The sequence below is a fragment of the Prionailurus bengalensis genome, chromosome B4, assembly GCF_016509475.1.
Source record: "Prionailurus bengalensis isolate Pbe53 chromosome B4, Fcat_Pben_1.1_paternal_pri, whole genome shotgun sequence".
NCBI lineage: Eukaryota > Metazoa > Chordata > Mammalia > Carnivora > Felidae > Prionailurus > Prionailurus bengalensis.
The window spans coordinates 136644185-136663017 of record NC_057358.1 but is presented as its reverse complement, the minus strand read 5'-3'; the positions used below and the strand labels follow the sequence as shown (position 1 = coordinate 136663017).

Below are 18833 nucleotides of genomic sequence, written 5' to 3'. Positions count from 1 at the left end.
GAGCCTGCTTCGGATTCTGTGTCTCCCTCTCTCTCTGCCCCTTCTCTGCTCGTGCTCTGTCTCTCTGTCTCAAAAATAAATAAAACATTAAAAAAATAAAAAGAAAACAAATCTAAAATACAAGGATGAGAGAAGAAAAAATAAAACTCATTTGCAGGTCACACACACAAGATTGTGCAAGTTAAAAATACCAAAGATGCTTAGCATTAGCTGGAACTGATCCATGAGAGTCACTGGCTATAAAGTCAGCATACAGAGCGGCAACGATCTTCCTATATATGAACAATACACAATGAGAAAGGGAATTCAAAAAATCAATACACTTCAGCACAGTTACAGACTTTTGTGCGTGAAAAGACCCTATCAAGAGAATGAAAAGAAAACCCACAGAATGGGAGAAAATATTTGCAAATGACACAGCTGACAAGGGTTTAATATCCAGAACACGTAACTCCCAGAACTCAATAAAAAGACAACCTCATTAAGAATAGGTAAAGGACTTGAATAAATATTTCTACAAAGAAGACCTACAAATGGCCAATGAGCATGTGAAAAGATGGTCAACATCACTGCTCGTTAGGGAAATGCAAGTCAAAACCACGGCGAGATACTGCCTCAGGCTACTACGGATGGCTGTCATCGGAATAAAACCAAACCCCCAAACCAGAAAATGACAAATGTTGGTGAGGATGTGGAGAAACCGTAATCCTCGTGCACTGCTGATGGGAATGTAACATGCTGTAGCCATTGTGGAAAAAATTTCGTGATTCCTGTAAAAGTTAAACTGAGAATTGCCACGTAACCCAGTAATTCCACTCTGAGAAATACACCCCTAAAAATTGAAAAGACGGACTCAGAGACTCGTATGCCAATGTTCATGGCAGCATTATTGATTGTAGCCAAAAGAAACAAGTTGATAGTGCCCAGCAACAGATGAATGGTTAGACACGTTTTTTTTCAGTTTAAAAAATTTTTCTGTTTCCTGATGCTTTGCCATCTTGGGGCCTTGCTCACACTGGAGTGACTGTCCCTCCCAAGGTTAGCCAATTTCTACAGATAGTAAAGATCTTGCCAAAATCACTCCAAGTAGCCAATGTTAAGCCTGCTGACCCTGCCTTGCCTTTCCCTTGGGGACCACAGGAAACGCTCTGTCTACATTTTGTCATTAGGTGGGGTCGTGCTGGTGAGGCTGTGACAATGGAGGAGTGAGATCACAGTGTACATATTCTGGCAATGGAACCAAGAAGACTTTGCTGAAGGATTAGATGTGGCGGGGCGGGGTGGGGGTGGGGGGTGAGGCAATGATCTTGCCGAGGGAAGACAAGGTTTCCTGCTTTGAGTGGTGCCATTTACTGACATTGGCCAGAGTCAGGGAGGTCAGAGGGCCAAGGGCTGTGTGGACGGCTGAAGTCAGAGGAGTCTCTGATTCATACCAGTGGAGGGGTCGCAGCTGGGGATAAGTGTGAGAGCACCACCTAGGTCAGAGCCAGAGGGGGAAAAATCACGAGTGGGGCCTGAGAACTGAGTAGTTGGTGATTTAGGACGAAGCTAGGGTTGTATGGCTTCAGAGGAACAGTAAGAGAGTGTTTCAGGTAGAAAGGTGATCCACTGGGCTGAATGCTCCTGAGAGGTCGAGGGAGGCAAAGTCGGGGACAGATGAAATATTCATGAAAATTGACCAGGTACCGGGGAGTCATGGAGCTATGCCTCTGGGAAAACTGATGGAGAGTGAATAGTAACTGAGAGACCCGTGTGGACAGATAACTCTACGGAGAGTTGGGGTAGAAGCTAGAAGATAATTTTTTTTTTTAAGATGTCAGATACTAGAGCATATTTTATGAGGGAAGGAGGTGGTGGGGGGAGGGAGGAGGAATGAGACGGTTGGCCTTTATGGGAGAGGCAATGACCTAAGCCCTTTTGCTCTCAGGACCAAACCTTTTGGCCTCAGATCTATTTACACTCTTAAAAGAATTGAAGACCCCAAAGTGCTTTGGTTTTTGTGAGTTCTATCAACATTTACCACATCAGAAACAAAACAGATACAAATTTTGAATTTTGTTTACCAATTCATTTAAAATAGCAAGAAACCCATTACGTCTGAACTTTTTTTTAATGAAAAATTATTATGCTTTCCAAAACAAAGTGTGTGAAAAGAGAGGCAGTTTTATACTTTTGCAAATCTCTTTACTGTCTGACTTAAGAGAAGACAGCTGGAATCTCCCATCTCCGTCTGCATTCAATCTGTTGCAGTGTCACACATCGTGTAGCTTCTAGAAAACCCTACTGCACCCCTCAAGAGAAAGTAAGAGTGAAAAGGCGAGTCCCATCTTCCTATTACTATGGGAACAGTTTGGACGATTATGGACTCCCTGAAAGGGTCTCAGGACCACCAGCGGTTCCCAGGGCACATTCTTGAGCACTGGCTGACCTAAGCAATGAAGTCTCTGCAAAGGCCATTGGGGGGTGGGGGTGGGTGGGATTGAGGACATACGTGGAGAGGCTGGAAGAAGAGCAGCCTCTCTTTGGAAGAAGAGCAGAAGAGATGGGCGTCTAAGAGGCTGCGAGACGACAGTGTGCTCCAGTCGTTTGGAGTCGAGGGGACTGGAGGTGAGGCCAGGTGCCGGGGATGGGGAGGGAGGGTGCGGGAGGTCTGAGCAAGAGAAGATGGCAGTACCCCTCGGTGAGAAGGAAGACCAGCTTCCCCGCGATGTGCAGTCAGGTTGCCCAACGTGACAGCAGACGATCGCTTCGCCGCCGCCAGAAATGGGTGCAGGGGGCCCCTCAGCAAGGCTGCCCCTCTGGTCCCTTCTCCCCGACAACGGAGAGCAGGGCCTGGCCTGCCTTGGTTCTAACTCCGGTTCTGCCATAGACCAGCTGCGTGTCCCGGGACAGAAGACCCCGCTCTGAGCCTCGGCTTCGTATCTGCAAACTGGAAATAATCAGGGGGACTGTGCTGGTCACGCGGCCCCGGGGCGGAGAATGCGGAGGGAGGGGCAAGCTGGTCCCGCCTCCTCGCGGCTCTCGGGCTCCTGGGGGCCCGCAGGGCGCAACCACACATGCGCACTGCCTTTGGGCAAGGCCGCAGCACGTGCTCGGGGCCGCGCACCGACGGCGAAGCGATCGTCTGCTGTCCGTCGTGACCCAGGCCCCGCGCGGCTACGCTGGGCTCTTCCAGGCACGGGAGTCTGCCGCTCGTGTGGGGCCGGGCTTCTCTCTGGCCACGCGCTTCGAAGCGGTTCCGAGGGACCAGTCCGATCGCCAGCTCGCGCGAAGGCCACGTCGCAGAAACCCTCTCCCCTGACGCTCGTCGCCCCGGCGCTCCGCGGGTTCCCGCGCCCAGAAGCCTCAGGCTTCCGGCGGAAGTTCCTCCCGCGGGGGCGGAGCACCGGGCAGATCTGGTCACGCCCCTCCACTTACCGGCTTAGCCAATCGGAGCTGCTCTCCTTGTCGGGTGCGCAGGCTCCTATTCCAATCAACGAGTGTCGCCGTTGCTCGGGCAACAGCGTCCTAGAGCCGGCGAGTGGGCTGGGCTTCTGTGGCCGAGCGGCCCGGGGTCCCCGCGCTCTGCTGTGGCCCCGCGAGGCGGAGAATCGAGAAGGGGGCTCGGGTAAGGCGGCGCGGCCACGGCGTCCGGACCCCGCGCGCGAGCGGAGGGCGAGAGGAGGGCCGGGGCGGGCGGCTCCGAGGGTCCCACAGCCCTGAGACGGCTGCTGCCCGCCTCCGAGACGCCTAGCCTCCCTCCCGCAAACGTGACCTTGGGCTGGTGACTCGCTTACCCCGTTCAGCACGTGTGTCAGCCGCCGTCGCCGGCCCTGGCGCTACTGCGGTGACTAGTGCGGTCCTCTCCCCGTGGGCTGACGTCATATTTGGGGAAGACGGACCACAACGGGGAAGGTAGTGACATCTCCCCCCCCCCCCCCCACCCCGGATGTGTGTGGGTCACACGGGAAGTGTGTGGCACTGCCTTGGGTCACTCCGGCTTACAAAATGTTTCATGTCCCTTATGTCATTTGCCCGCACAGCGCTCTTGAGTGTCATTGCCTGCCCCCTGTAGAGGGCGACTTGGACCCTGTGGAGTGAAGGGGGTTGTCCAGACTTCACACAACTAGGAAGTCGCGGAACCCGAATTCAAACCCAGCACTTGCCTCATGTTAAAAAGCAAACAGGGGCGCCTGGGTGGCGCAGTCGGTTAAGCGTCCGCCTTCAGCTCAGGTCACGATCTCGCGGTCCGTGAGTTCGAGCTCCGCGTCGGCTCTGGGCTGATGGCTCGGAGCCTGGAGCCTGTTTCCGATTCTGTGTCTCCCTCTCTCTCTGCCCCTCCCCCGTTCATGCTCTGTCTCTCTCTGTCCCAAAAATAAATAAAATAAAAATAATAAAAAACAAACAAAAAAAACCCCCAGCTCTTTCTAGAACATTCTTTTTCCCCCTCGCACCGCCCACAGTTATCCCTGCCTCCCTCCGTAATTTTGTCCGGAAAGCACTTTGTGAAACGTCCTGTTGCAAAGAGCACGCTTAAGGTCACGGTCTGGGGCACCCCGATCCTTTCCTTCTCCGTCTCCCGTTTCCTTCCCTCCTAAAAGTCTTTGCCTCGCAGAATGCCTTGCCCGTTAAGAGGACTCTTACTTGTCTTTCAAAAAGGAGTAATTTAATAATGGTCCTCGAGTCCTGTGCGCCCCTAAATGGGCGGGCTTTCCGAAATGCTGTAAGTGAATTCCACTCTCGCACAGCGTCGTCCCTTCATCGCTTGCTTTCGTCCGTCGTCTTCCATTCAACACACGTTTACTGGGCTAAGTTGGGGGAGGGGGGTGCAGGGTTCGAAAGTGAATCAGGCTTGAGCCCGTGGGTTATCTGCGAGCGTATTTTTTTTTTAATTTTTTTTTTTCAACGTTTATTTATTTTTTTTGGGACAGAGAGAGACAGAGCATGAACGGGGGAGGGGCAGAGAGAGAGGGAGACACAGAATCAGAAACAGGCTCCAGGCTCTGAGCCATCAGCCCAGAGCCCGACGCGGGGCTCGAACTCACGGACCGTGAGATCGTGACCTGGCTGAAGTCGGACGCTTAACCGACTGCGCCACCCAGGCGCCCCTCTGCGAGCGTATTTGCCTCCCGCTCAACCTCACTGCAATCTCCTTGAGGGCAAGGGTGTCATTTTCGCCGTGTTCTCCTTTTCCTCTCCTTCTGGCGCTTGCAGAAGTTGGCCAAGGAATGCTCACGCGAGACTTTAAATTTGCTCCCCTTTCCCCGCCCTTTTCCAGCCACCCACCTCTTCCCCGTGCGCAGAGAGGTCCACCGCGCCCACGCTGTGACGCCGACGGGCCGCCGGGCACGCGGAGACAGAACCAGCCGCAGGAAGATGTTTCGTGGTCGGGTGCCCACCCAGCGCGGGACGCCACTGGGAGGCCCCTGGCTGTTGACAAGACAGTCGCTTTAAGACAGCTTCTCTCCAGGTGTGTATCGAGAGCGAACGTTTAAGGTCGGGGGTCGCCGGGGGTCACCGGAGGTCCTCCTGGACGGCCCCGTCGCCTGCCAGGACCGGAAAGTCAGCTGCATAACGTGCATGGGAAAATGTGAGACAAGAAGCTAACGGTTGGCTGCTTTCTTCCTTTAAATACCAGGAGCGAGCCGGCCTTTTTGTGAAGTGTATTTAAATGTAGGCTCATAGGGGCGCCTGGGTGGCGCAGTCGGTTAAGCGTCCGACTTCAGCCAGGTCACGATCTCGCGGTCCGTGAGTTCGAGCCCCGCGTCGGGCTCTGGGCTGATGGCTCAGAGCCTGGAGCCTGTTTCCGATTCTGTGTCTCCCTCTCTCTCTGCCCCTCCCCCGTTCATGCTCTGTCTCTCTCTCTGTCCCAAAAATAAATAAACGTTGAAAAAAAAATAAATGTAGGCTCATAGAGGTGGGATTCTTGTAATTTTTCCTTTTTTTAAAAAAAATGTTTTTTTAATGTTTGTATTTATTTTTGAGACATAGCGAGAGGGAGCATTGAGCAGGGGAGGGGCAGAGAGAGAGAGGGAGACTCAGAATGCGAGGCAGGCTCCAGGTTCCCAGCTGCCAGCACAGAGCCTGACGTCGCAGGGCTCGAACTCATGAACTGCAAGATCATGACCTGAGCCGAAGTGGGGCGCTCAACCGACTGAGCCACCCAGGTGCCCGTATAATTTTTCAGTATTAATTCACCTTCAACAAGATACTCTCCAGGATATCCATGTCGTAGGGAAGAGGAGCTGTAAAGAAAAGGGATCTGTTTGAGAAAAGTCTGGCTTTAGAGAAAACATATAAATATGTTATTTTTTCAGGTCTAAAGAGCTTCTTTTTCCACCTTTTTCTTTTTTTTTTTTCTCTTGGTTTTGACCTTTTACTGCTCTCTTTTTTTGTTTGCTTTGTTGCGGGTGCTACTGTTACTATTTTTTCTCTCTCCATTTATTAGCAGTTTTACGCCTTCTTCTCTTTTTTTTTTTTTAAGTTTATTTATTTATTTTTGAGAGTAGGGAGGGGGCAGAGAGATAGAATCTCAAGCAGGTTCCATGCTGTCAGCGCAGAGCCTGATGCGGGGCTCCCTCCCAGGAACCGTGAGATCTTGACCTGAAACGAAATCAAGAGTCAGATGCTTCGCCAACTGAGCCACCCAGGCGTCCCTGCACTTTTATGACTCCTCCTCCTACTGGCCCTAAAGTGCTGGTACTCCTGGCTAATACTTATTGAGCACTTACTGTGTTCCAGGCACAGCCTGGGGGCCTCACATCCATTTTTAAATTTAGTTCTTACCCCCTGCTTACAAAAGGGCACGGTTAACTTTTCCCGTTTTATGGATAAAGCAATAGGAACTCAGAGAAGTTAAGGGCCTTCCAAGCACATAAATGGTGGAGGGTGCCTTCTACTCCAGGATTGCCTGACAGTAGGACCTGTGTGTTCCTGACCCGTGCTCTAGCCCTCAAATATTTATATACTCCGTAAATCCCCTAAGGCTTTGAGATGATTTGTAAGAATACACGTGATACGGTAAACTAAAAACACGTAAGTCAGGATCATGGAGAATACAAATAGAAGAATGGTAAAGTAACATCCGGAGGAGAGAAAAATACTCTGATTGTCCATACTGGTTAATCCAGTTGGGCTGCGGATTTAGTCGTGAACTTCTTGTCGACTCAAGAAAAAAGAGAATTAAAAAAAAAAGAGAAGTTGAATTCATTTTGGCCAAAGAAAACATTTTCATTCCTCTGGAAAACTAAAGCTTTTCTAACGTGTAGGTCTTCATCGTAAAATCTGGGCAGGGCTCGATTGCTACCAGATGGTTCAGTTGCGGGCCCGGGGTCCTAACCAGCTAGGGAGAGAGTAGGGACTCTCACATTTGAAGGAATATTTGGAATGAAAGTACTCTGAACGGTAACAGTTTTCAGTAACACCTTCCGAATGTCCCCCCGCCCTCCCCCTGCCTCCAGGACTTTGTAAACGCTCCTGTCCTGTCCCCTGGGGTGGTTCCAGTCTTTGTTTGCTCTTAACAGTTCTTCATTGAGCCCCTGCCGTATGCCAGGGCCTGTCTAGGCATCGAGGACCCCGCGGTGATGGTCATGTCCCCACCCTGATACCTTTGGTGCCCCCACCCTGTCACTGTCTACTACTGGGTTTTTTTTCTGGACTGACTTCGGTTTACCCTCCTTTCACGGTTTTATAAAACCCCATGAAGACACTCAGCACCTTACGCTGTAACTGTCTACGTCTTCTGCCCTGTGCTGTCTCTGATTCAGGTTGCTGTGCGTTTCCAAGACCTAAAAATAATAGCAGCTGCCAAATGGGGAACACAGCCTACTGTGTGTCAGGTGCTTTAGATACGTTTTCCGTGACGCTTCCACAGCTTGTAGAGCGGTGGCACTTGAGCATCGTTGGTTCACCTGCCTTTTAAGAAGCTGGTGAAAGTAACATATCCCCTAGAAAAATCATCTCATAATGCTTTTACGTTTAATCTCTGAGGGTTTGAAGAGCTACCAAAGCACACGGGTGGGCCACTTCCCTAGATCCTAGGTTACGAATACCTGCTTTAAAGGGGCACCTGGGTGGCTCAGGCAGTGAAGTGTCCTACTTTAGCTCAGGTCATGATCTCGCAGTTCATGGGTTCGAGCCCCGCGTCGGACTCTGTGCTGACAGCTCAGAGCCTAGAGCCTGCTTCAAATCCTCTGCCCCTCCCCTGCTGGTTCTCCCTCTCTCTCAAAAATAAAGAAACATTAAAAACTTTGGAGACAAAAGAATATTTCCTTTCAAGAGATGTGTTACTTCCATTTTTCAGATGAGGAAACTGGGTCAGGAGGAGGTTAATTAACTTGCAAGTTGGACGGTGGATAGTGGAACGACCTTGACCCTTAGTCCTCTTGACTCTAAACTCTTTGTTTTTCCCATTGTCCAAAAGTATAGATGCTCAGTATATAACTGAGTGTGTGGAAGGCTAAAAAGGGAACTTTCTAGGGTATGTGTTCCAAAATATAATAAAACATCCATATGATAATCAGATTAGACAAGAAGATTTTTCTCAAGTATTCGGATTTAACTGCCAAAATCTTTTGTGTTGCTTGCAACTTTTTCCAAGTGACAATCTCCTCCCACCACCCCCCCCCCCCCGCCGCCACTCCTCCCCACGATACCAGTTCCAACAGTTTTTGCTTCTGATGCCATTTCTGTTTGGCTGTGCACATTTCTTACTCTTGTGTTGAATTATGTTTTCTTCGGGTGCCAAGGCAGATGGATGGCACTTTTGTTATGATTCAGATATAAATAGCATCTGTTAAAAACTGGACATTAATACTTATCTGGCAAATAAACACACGTATCAGTGAAACAGCCCTCTTATTGTGTTTGCCAGCGGTCAGGAGTGTATTTGATGGCCCGTCACTTGGTGCTTGGGTGGGCGCATTGGTTTCGTAATGCGTCTTAATCTCTACCTCACCGAGTCCTGAAGTCATTAATTAATGTCTCAGAGTTCTCTGTCAAGAGCCCAAACTGAGGGTGGCGTGTAGCCAGAGGCGACCTACACAGACCTCATCAGAGCGCCGTGCTCAGACTCAGGGAGGGCCCTGTTTAGCTTTCAGAATCAAGGGTCAAATTAGCTTAGGTTTCTTGCCCTGGCAGCACTAGGTGTCCGCCGTGGTCCATCGCGAACGAGGCTCACCGTGTACCAGGCTGCGTGGTAGGCGCCGGGTGTCCAGAGGGGAGGTCGGCCAATCCCACCACTGGGGAGGCTCACTAGCCGGCAGGGGCCACAGGTAAACAGCCAACAGAAGATCCCCGAAGCAGAGGATTAGAGTGAACATAGAGTTAGGTGCTAGAGTGATGGCCCGGGAGGCGATAATACTTTATAGTTTTGGTCCCACCTGGCCCCACAGCAAAGGAAGGGAATTATGGTGCCTTTGACCTTTTTGTCCTTTTCTTTATGTTTATTTCAAGTTTATTTATGTATTTTGAGAGAGAGACAGAGACAGATCACGAGTGGGGGAGAGGCAGAGAGAGAGAGAGGGAGAGGGCGAATCCTAAGTAGTCTCTATGCTGCCAGTGCCGAGCCCGACGCGGGGCTCAAGTCCATGAACCGTGAGACCATGACCTGAGCTGAAGTCAAGAGTCTGACGCGTAACGGACTGAGCCACCCAGCGCCCCTGTCCTTGAGTAAATAAAACAATTGGTAAAACAAAACTGTGAGACCAGATTCTCCATAAAAGCAGAGTAGTTTTGTTTAAGGAAGACAGGAAGGAAGGCCTCATGAAGGAGGGGCTGCACCCTCAATCTTGAAAGATGAATCGCAGCGTGCAGGCAGGAGAGGTGGAAGGAAATCCTAGCAAAAGCATGAACCAGAACTCAGAGGCGAGGAACGACACGGTGCGTTCCGAGTGCTGCCTGATGATGCCGCCCGCGTGGAGCGCTGGGATCTGCTGGTCGCGGGGGGCCAGCATATTAGTGATGGGAATGATCCTGTCCCCACAGTTAGGAGTTTGGTTTCAGCTCAGATAACCCTGGAGAAGTAGTATAGGTTGTTTTTTTTTTTTCTTTTTTTAAACTTCATAATTTTAGACTCACAAATCTGTTACAGAATCAGTACAGAGAGTTCCTCTGTGCACCCCGGTGCCCCCCTAACCCGCCGCACCGTGATAACACCTTACCAAGTAGTCGTAGTACAGTGATCAAAATCAGGATAACGCCATTGGGACTGTACTAGTGACTAAACTATGGGCTGTATTCGGGTCTCACTAGTTTGCCATGTTTTCTCTCGGTACGTAGTTCTATGAGATTCTAACACATGTATAGTTTCACATTGTACATTTTTAAGCCAGGGAGCCACACAACTATATCAGTGCGCTAGAAAGAGAAATGCTGGCAACAGAGGAGACGGGTTGGAGGGAGAAGGTGGGATCTGGAAGTGATGTGCGGGGCTATTTCTGTAACCCAGATGAGCGAGGATGAATGGAGCAGTGATGGAGGGATGGAATGGGGCAAGGAAAAGACTGAAGAGTGTTTTGCAAGTAAACTTGACCATCCTCGCCAGCCGCTCAGAAAGAGAGCTGGAGGCCAGAGTCAAAGGCAGGGATTTCTGCCGTAACTTACCAAGGTTCAGGAGTGGAAGCAAATTCATTTGTTCACTCAGTGAATCTGAACACCCCTGACCGCTAGTCCCTAGACCGGGACCTGAGACTGTACCGATCACACAAATTAACCCGGCCCTTGCTTTTTTGGGACTTAAAGTCTACGAGACAAGCATTAACTGAATACTCATGACAAACTGGGCTAAGGGCTGTGAAGGACAACAGAGGTCGTGCGTGTGTGTAAGGGGGGTGTGGCCTAGTGTGGAGGTGCCAAGGAAGACTGCATCTGTGGCCTTGGTCTTGGGCAGCAGCGGCCCCTGGGAACTTTCCAGTGAGGTGAATTCTCAGGCCCCACCCTCCCCAGGATCTAGATCTAGGATTAGGACCTGGAGCTGGCGCCCGGGGATCGGTTCCTAACAAGCCCTCCAAGCGGTTCTGACGGTCACTGGAGTTTGAGAACCACTGATCTTTGGGAGGAGGAGGAGAGCATTAGGCAGACCCTAATGCGAAGGGCGAGTGGTCTAGGTGGGGGGCTGTGGCTCTGAAAACAGAGCTTCCGTGCAGGATAGGCCACATCACACAGACGGCCAAAGGCTTCTGTGGCTGAGGCTCAAGGAACTGGGGAGAGGGAGACCGATGGAGGAGCAGGCAAGGGCTGTCCCACAGGGCCTTGCGACACCGTTGAGGGCTTTGGTTTTAATCCTAAGGACAACAGGAAACAGTTGCCGTTCTTTTGTTTTTGTTTCTTTAAGTTTTATTTTAAGAGAGGGAGAGAGAGAGGGAGCGAGCATGAGCGAGGGAGGGCAGAGAGAGAGAATCCCAAGCAGGCTGTGCACTGTCAGTGCAGAGCCCGATGCCGGGCTTGAGCCCATGAACCGTGAGGTCATGAGCTGATCCGAAACCAAGAGTCGAATGCTTAACCAGCTCAGCCACCCCAGCACCCCGGAAGCAGCTGGGAGTTTTTCCAGCAAGGAGGAAACACGAGGATGTCGGCACTTTAAAATGTTTATTCTGGCCGCTGTGAGGAAACTAGAGGGTGTGTGATTGTGGTGCGTGTGGGGCGCGTGTGTGATCTGGACACAGGCAGGTTAGTGATGCGCCTACAGGGCTGACATAGCTCCCCCCGGGAAGCCTACAGTTTAGTATGAATTCACGCGGAGGACCTGCCTGAGGCTTTTGACACGATTCTCCAGTCGCCTGCAAAATCAGCTGATGCTTTTACGGACCCACAGGCTCCACTCTTGTGGCTCGATAAGCTAAACGAGAAAATCTGCCTGCCAAGCTGTGCTAACTCCTTGCTCTTGAATTTTTCAGAATCCACAGTTTCCGAAGTAGTTAATTTCGAAGGAAATGAGACGAAATAGCCCCCAGACGAATGTTGCCACGGTCAACAGCACCAAGTCCTGCAGTACCAAGGCCAGGTGAGACGCTGCTCGGGCGTGTGGCTCAAGTTGACAGTACCGTGCCGGGCGTAAGGCCTCGAGAGAAGGGTGCTTTACTGGCTGTTAATGATACCGTTATCAGTCCTGTCTGGTTGGGGCCAGTCATTCATGCAGCAGGCACATACCAAATGCTGATTTTTGTGCCGAAATTGTCTAGGGACTTGCATATTTGTCATATCAGCAAGTATCAGCTTATTCATTTTATTTTAAAAAAATTTTAATGTTTATTTATTTTTGAGAGACAGAGACAGAGCATGAGCAGGCAAGGGGCAGAGAGAGAGGGAGACACAGAATCGGAAGCAGGCTCTGGGCTCTGAGCTGTCAAAACAGAGCCCAACGCGGAGCTCGAACTCACAAACCACAAGATCGTGACCTGAGCCCAAGTCGGATGCTCAACCAACCGAGCCACCGGGCGCCTCTCGGCTTATGCGTTTTAAAGCCGAAGGCCCTTAATTTGGTGCTCAACACGACTACAAATATATGACGAGTCTGGGGCCATCGGAAAACCATGGAGCACCATGGAGCCTGCCTTGCCACGGGGGCCGTGGGTGCAGGTTTGCTGGTGGCCACGCGCTCGGTTTCCCCCATAGGTGGCGGCAGAAGCAAAACTTTCCCTTGCCGAGAGCTCAAGCGGGAAACCAGCGCGGCGGGCCTTTGCCAGCATCTGAGGACTTGCTTGGGCCCGGCAGCACTATAAAAATAGGATATGTTAACCGCTCCTTGTCTGCTCCCGGGAGCTGGAGGAGAGAGCGTACTAGTTTCCAGCTCGTGCATTTGAAAAGGCTGCCAGCGAAACAGGTTTCGAGCTGGGAACAGCTGTTTGACAGCCAGCGTGTGGGCAGGTCTTCTGACACAACTTGGCTGTGGCCTGTTGCCGTAGCTGTGTCGTCGTGTTAGGTGTTGGGGAGTCTGAGAACGGTCATTAGGTGAGAGTGGATTTCTGAGCCACCGTCTGAAATGAGATTTTGGGGCTCGCGATCGAGAAAGCACATTACAAACAAAATGGTGTAAGCTTTTTCTTTAGATCTGTGTTCGGGAGCAGCCGGGCATTCGTGCTGATAGAGGTTACCACACAACCACAGCACTCGGTTCAGTTAAACTTAACGTCCATTGTGTTTTGGACACCGTAATCAGACGTGGCCCCTGCTGTCGTGAAGTTAAGAGCCTAGCAGGGAAGGGAGACGCGGAACAGTCCTAAGGGTCTTGGGTGTTAATTGAGACCTTTTTGACCCTGGTCACCAGTGCTCGGGGAAGGGCCCAGAGTGAGAATCATGGGTAATACTGAAACTGCTGTGTTGGGTGGTGGGAAAGAGGGTGACGACCCTAAACGGGACCCAGAAGTGGGAAGAGGTGCGTGTGTGTGCGTGCATGCGTGTGCGTGTGCAAGTGTGTGCGTGTCAGTATGTGTTGGGAGGAGAGTGCCGTTGAATGACAGGGCTGTGAAAATCCTTCACTCATTAATTTGAGAAACACTTCTGGAACCACAGTCATGTGTTGGGTACTCTGGGGCTGGGGGTTCAGTGGTGTAGAAGTTCTGTTTTATTTCATGGAGCCTATAACGGAGGTTGTCATTTCTCAAATGCAAGCGTGACTCCCAGCCGTGGTGAGTGTGGCACAGGGGAAGGACGGGCTTTGATGAGAGAGTGTGGAGGACGATGCAGATGGGGTAATCAGGGAAACCCCTCCCAGGAGGTGACAGTCACACCCATATCTGCGGGTGACAGGAGTTGGGTGGGTGAGGAGAGGGACCCCCAGGCCATGGGAGGCCAGGAGGGGCGAGGGAGGGGGCCGGAGCTAGGTCACGGGCTGCCTGGGGGGGCCCTGGTAGGCATGTTCTTTCTAACATGCTGCGAGACATTTGTTAAAGAACATTTAAAATAAAAAAGATCACTGATTCCCTCCCTCCCCCCCACATGCCAACATAGCTATTTTTGTCACATCTTGTAGACTCTATCCACATGTGAAAACACATTTTTCATTCATTTTTTTAAATTTATTTTGGAGAGAGAGAGAGCACACCCATGTGTGCAGGGGAGGGGCAGAGAGAGAGAGGAAAGAGAGACTCTCAAGCAGGCTCTGCACTGTCAGTGCAGAGTTCGACGCGGGGCTGGATCCCATGAACCATGAGATCGTGGCCTGAGCGGAAATGAGAGTCGGACGCTCAACCGGCTGAGCCCCCCCGGGCGCCCTTGTGAAAACACGTTTTTATATCATTGTGTTCATAATACTTTTTCTCTTAACATTGTTCTAAACACGTTTTTATGTTTCGACGTACTTATAATCGTTATTTATGCTACTCCATTAAAGCATGTTAACGTTGAGAGGTTTGTGTTATATTTTGAGTTTGATTTCTGAGTTTGTGTGGATGTGTCTTGTAGTGTGGGTGGGGGTAGGCTTGGAATTCATGCTGTAAGGGGAGGTATTGGTTAAAATGAGGTTTGGGAAGGGGTGCCTGGGTGGCTCATTTGGTTAAGCATCCGACTTGGGCTCAGGTCATGATCTCGCGGTCCGTGAGTTCGAGCCCCGTGTCGGGCTCTGTGGTAACAGCTCAGAGCCTGGAGCCTGCTAAAAGATTCTGTGTCTCCCTCTCTCTCTGGCCCTTCCCATCTCGAGCTCTGTCTCTGTCTCTCTCTCTCTCTCAAAAATAAACATTAAAAAAAATGAGATTTGGGAGGAAGGTGAGAGCCTGTATGGGGTTCTGGGGAGAGCATGAGCGGGGGGGACCCTTGGTGGAGGAAGCCCGTGGCTCAGACATGTGGAGCCACAGGCCCTGGAGGCAGGTCACTTAATAACCACGGATTCTTTCTGCTAAATTGAATTCGGTTGACTGGCTAAATTGTTTTTTACGATACCCTATCATTTGGAATATATTTGTAAATCAGCTTGCATTCTTGTAATCCCTGTGTTTAGAACAGTAGACAAGGGGTTGCCAGCTGAGTCTAAGAGAGTGAGGGGGGTGTGAGGCTGGGATGGAGGAGGCAGCACAAGCCCTGGAATCCTAATATTTGATTAGATTATTATGTAGACGACTCACTTTTAATTTTCCACATGTTCTTTTAAGTAGGTTGCAGAATTGTGGGGCACTTTGGGCAATGCAAGGCACCCCTTCTTGAGTATTGACAGATTTTCTCATCTGTGCGTTTCTATGAGAAGACACACAAATCACTCATGCAGGAATGCAAGTGCATACACACACACACACACACACACACACACACACACGCGCGCGCACACACAGCCCTGGCTCAACTGGGCAAAAAGCCTAACGTTAAATTCAGGAGAGTTCAAGTCTTGGCCTCATGAGTCAATTTGGCTTTTCTCTCTGGATTCACTGATCGCCAACAAAATAGGTGCTCAGTTATTGCTAGGCGGGTCTACATGGAATCGCTTCGGTGTAATGTTTGTGGTCTTTTACTTCATTTTGATATTAAGCAGGGAACTTTACAGAGCCCCCTTCAAAAACTACAGACTCAGAAATCAGCTTCAGGGTCTTCTGACCCAACGGTTTGAGCGCGTTAACGCACACATGGCTGGGTCAGCCCCAACCCCCGAGTTTCCCGATTGGTTGGTCTGGGTGGGGCCTGATAAAATGCCTCTCTGAAAAGGTTCTAGGTGATGCTGATATTGTTGGTTCAGGGACCACATTTTGAGAACTACTCGTTTAAAGCTACCTATCTGCCTGTGTGTCTGCTTCAACAGCCTTTTTAAAAAAATTTTTTAATTTATTTTGAGAGAGAGAGAGGGCATGCATGTGCATGAGCGGGGGAGGAGCAGAGAGAGAGGGAGAGAGACAATTCAAGCAGGTTCTGCGCTGTCACTGCAGAGCCCGACATGGGGCTTGATCCCATGAACCACGAGATCATGACCTGAGCTGAAATCAAGAGTTGGGCGCTCAACCGACTGGTCACCCAGGCGCCCATGCAACAGCCTTTTAAAACCATGGCATTTCCGCATAAGGAATCTACAAATGAACTAGCTTTCCCCCCACCTTGACATGAACTGACAGTGGCATCTCTTGGGAAAGGTCTTTAACCCCAGAGCAAGAGTGATTCAGTGCACATCCTGAGCAACTCGAGGACAGGAAGTTGCTAAGTTTCTACATGCCGCCTCAGTGCTATTGCACTTGCTGTGGGTAGGCCCGCTCCTGTGCTTGAAAAACATGCCGCGTTTTCCTAAAATCCTGAGTTAGATAGTGAGCGGTTGGAGGTTGGGCTGTTCATACTTCCCCTTCCGTCCCTCCACCCTCACCCATGTGCGGCCTGCAGCATTTGCTCAAGAATGAATCGCTGAGGGGGTAGTTGCTTGGAAAATGCTGATACCGCGAATGTTCATGTTGAACACCAAACAGGCTCCATGGTCACAGCTACCTGGATCTGGCTCTTTGGAATATCCGTATAGTAAGTGATGTCTCTCTGGCTTTTATGATCCTGCAATTGGTAGAAACTGGAACCAGAGAAGACCCAACAGGTCACAGACCATTCTCCTGCTGGAAGAGGATTATTCCCTGCGGTGTGCTCAGTGGCATTAGGAAGAATTACTTTTCATATGATTATTATTTTTTTTTTCCTGCTGTCTTCAACTAAGTGTTTCTTGAATTGAATCGCTTTGTATTCAAGTAATAAAATGCACAACAGGCAGTACATTTCTGGGTGATTATCTCACTCCTCAGGTGGTGTAATAAGGCACGAGGCCAAGGCCCTGGCATGCCTTATTGTTATTAGGAAGGGAATTTATGGATAAAATAAAGCGAGCGGTTATTTGCATCAGCAGTAACCACAACAAGGAATGCAATTATGGCAGGTCCTCCTCACGTGTGTGCAGAGCAGGGTGAGGCGGGGCGGGGGGCGGGGAGTGCGGTGAGTGCTCCCTAACCAGCCATACAGCTCGGGTAACCAGAGATTTGCCCCCTCCTGCAAGGAGCTTGTTAGGAATTGTGTAAAAAACAACAGGAAGGCCTTGGCCACAGACAGCCGTATGAACTTGGTACCTGGGATGAGCTCTCCCCCTGGACCCGCTCTGGGCTTAGCAGCTGCATCGTCCTGGACACCTTGCTGGCCTATCCTGAGTGTCGGCGTCGCCACTGATGAAGTGCAGCCAGTGGTTGGGCATGAGGAGGGTTCAGTGGTGGGTTTTCATGAATCTTAAGCACATTTCCTGGCTCAAAGTAAGCCCCCAATAAATGCTAATGGAATTAGAATTTTTTTCCTTCTTTTTTTTCAACGTTTATTTATTTTTGGGACAGAGAGAGACAGAGCATGAACGGGGGAGGGACAGAGAGAGAGGGAGACACAGAATCGGAAACAGGCTCCAGGCCCCGAGCCGTCAGCCCAGAGCCCGACGCGGGGCTCGAACTCGCGGACCGCAAGATCGTGACCTGGCTGAAGTCGGACGCTTAACCGACTGCACCACCCAGGCGCCCCTTCTTTTTAAAAATTTTTTAAAAAATTTAATTCCAAGTTTGTTAACACACAGTGTACCAATAATTTCAGGAATAGAATGTAGTGATTCATCACTTACGTATAACGCCCAGTGCTCATCCCAGCAGGTGCCCGCCTTAATGCTCCTCACTCCTTTAGCCTTTCCCCCTACCCAACGCCCCGCCAGCAACCTTCAGTTTGTTCTGTGTATTTAAGAATCTCTTATGGTTTGTCTTCCTCTCTGTTCTTGCATTATTTTTGCTTCCCTTCCCTTATGTTCATCTGTCTTGTATCTTAAATTCCCCATATGAGTGAAGTCATGTATTTGTCTTTCTCTGACTGACTTATTTCACTTAGCATAGTACACTCTAGTTCCATCCACGTTGTTGCAAATGGCCAGGTTTCATTCTTTTTGATGGCCAAGTGATAGTCCATTGTATGTATAGGTATATACACATATAAATATGTATGTGTATCTCATCTTCTCTATCCATTCATCGGTTGATGGACATCTGGGCTCTTTCCATACTTCAGCTCTTGTCGATAGCGCTGCTATAAACATTGGGGTGCTTGTGCCCCCTTTGAATCAGCACTCCTGTATCCTTTGGATAATGACCTAGTCGTGTACAATTGCAGAGTCGCGGGGAGTTCTATTTTGAATTTTGTGAGGAAACTCCATACCATTTTCCAGAGTGACTGGACCCGTTTGCCTTCCCACCAGCAGTGCAAAAGGGTTCCCCTTTCTCCGCATCCTCGCCAACATCTGTTGTTGCCTGAGTTGTTAGTTTTAGCCATTCTGACGGGTGTTGAAGTCTGAAATTGTGATGCTTCCTGCTTTGGTTTTCTTTTCCAGGATGGCTTTGGCTATTCAGGGTCTCTTCTGGTTCCATACAAATTTTAGGATTGTTTGTTCTAGCTTTGTAAAGAATGCTCGTGTTATTTTGATGTAGATTGCATTGGATATGTAGATTTCTTTGGGTAGTATTAACATATTAATGATATTTGTTCCTCCCATCCATGAGCATGGAATATTTTTCTGTTTTTTTGTGTCTTCTTCAATTTCTTTCATAAGCTTTCTATAGTTTTCTGTGTACAGAGTTTTCACCTCTCTGGTTAGGTTTATTCCTAGGTATTTTATGGTTTTTGATACGTTGTAAATGGGATTGATTCCTTGATTTCTCTTTCTTCTGCTTTATTATTGGTGTATAGAAATGCAGCTGATTTCTGAACATTGATTTTATATCCCGCAACTTTGCTGAATTCATGAATCAGTTCTAGCAGTATTTTGATGGAGTCTTTGGGTTTTCCACATAGAATATGTTGTCTGCAAAGAGTGAAAGTCTGACTTCCTCCTTGTCAGTTTGGACGCCTTTTATTTCTTTGTGTTGTTTGGTTGTTGAGGCTAGGACTTCCAA

General features: G+C 49.7%; 1 protein-coding gene across 3 annotated transcripts in view; it reads left to right on the top strand.

Annotated features, from left to right (window-relative positions):
- Window positions 1–3500: 3500 nt before the first annotated feature.
- Window positions 3501–18833, top strand: part of EFCAB6 (EF-hand calcium binding domain 6) — a 240063-nt gene continuing 224730 nt past the window's right edge. The window contains exons 1-3 of one of the 3 annotated variants that reach the window (XM_043562841.1): window positions 3501–3607; window positions 5258–5449; window positions 11874–11980. In XM_043562841.1, the coding sequence (XP_043418776.1) occupies window positions 11910–11980 (71 nt within the window). In that variant the 5' untranslated portion in view covers window positions 3501–3607; window positions 5258–5449; window positions 11874–11909. Of the gene's footprint in view, window positions 3608–3638; window positions 3895–5257; window positions 5450–11873; window positions 11981–18833 lie in introns of those variants that run through there. The other 2 variants (XM_043562840.1, XM_043562842.1) reach the window with 2 other exon arrangements.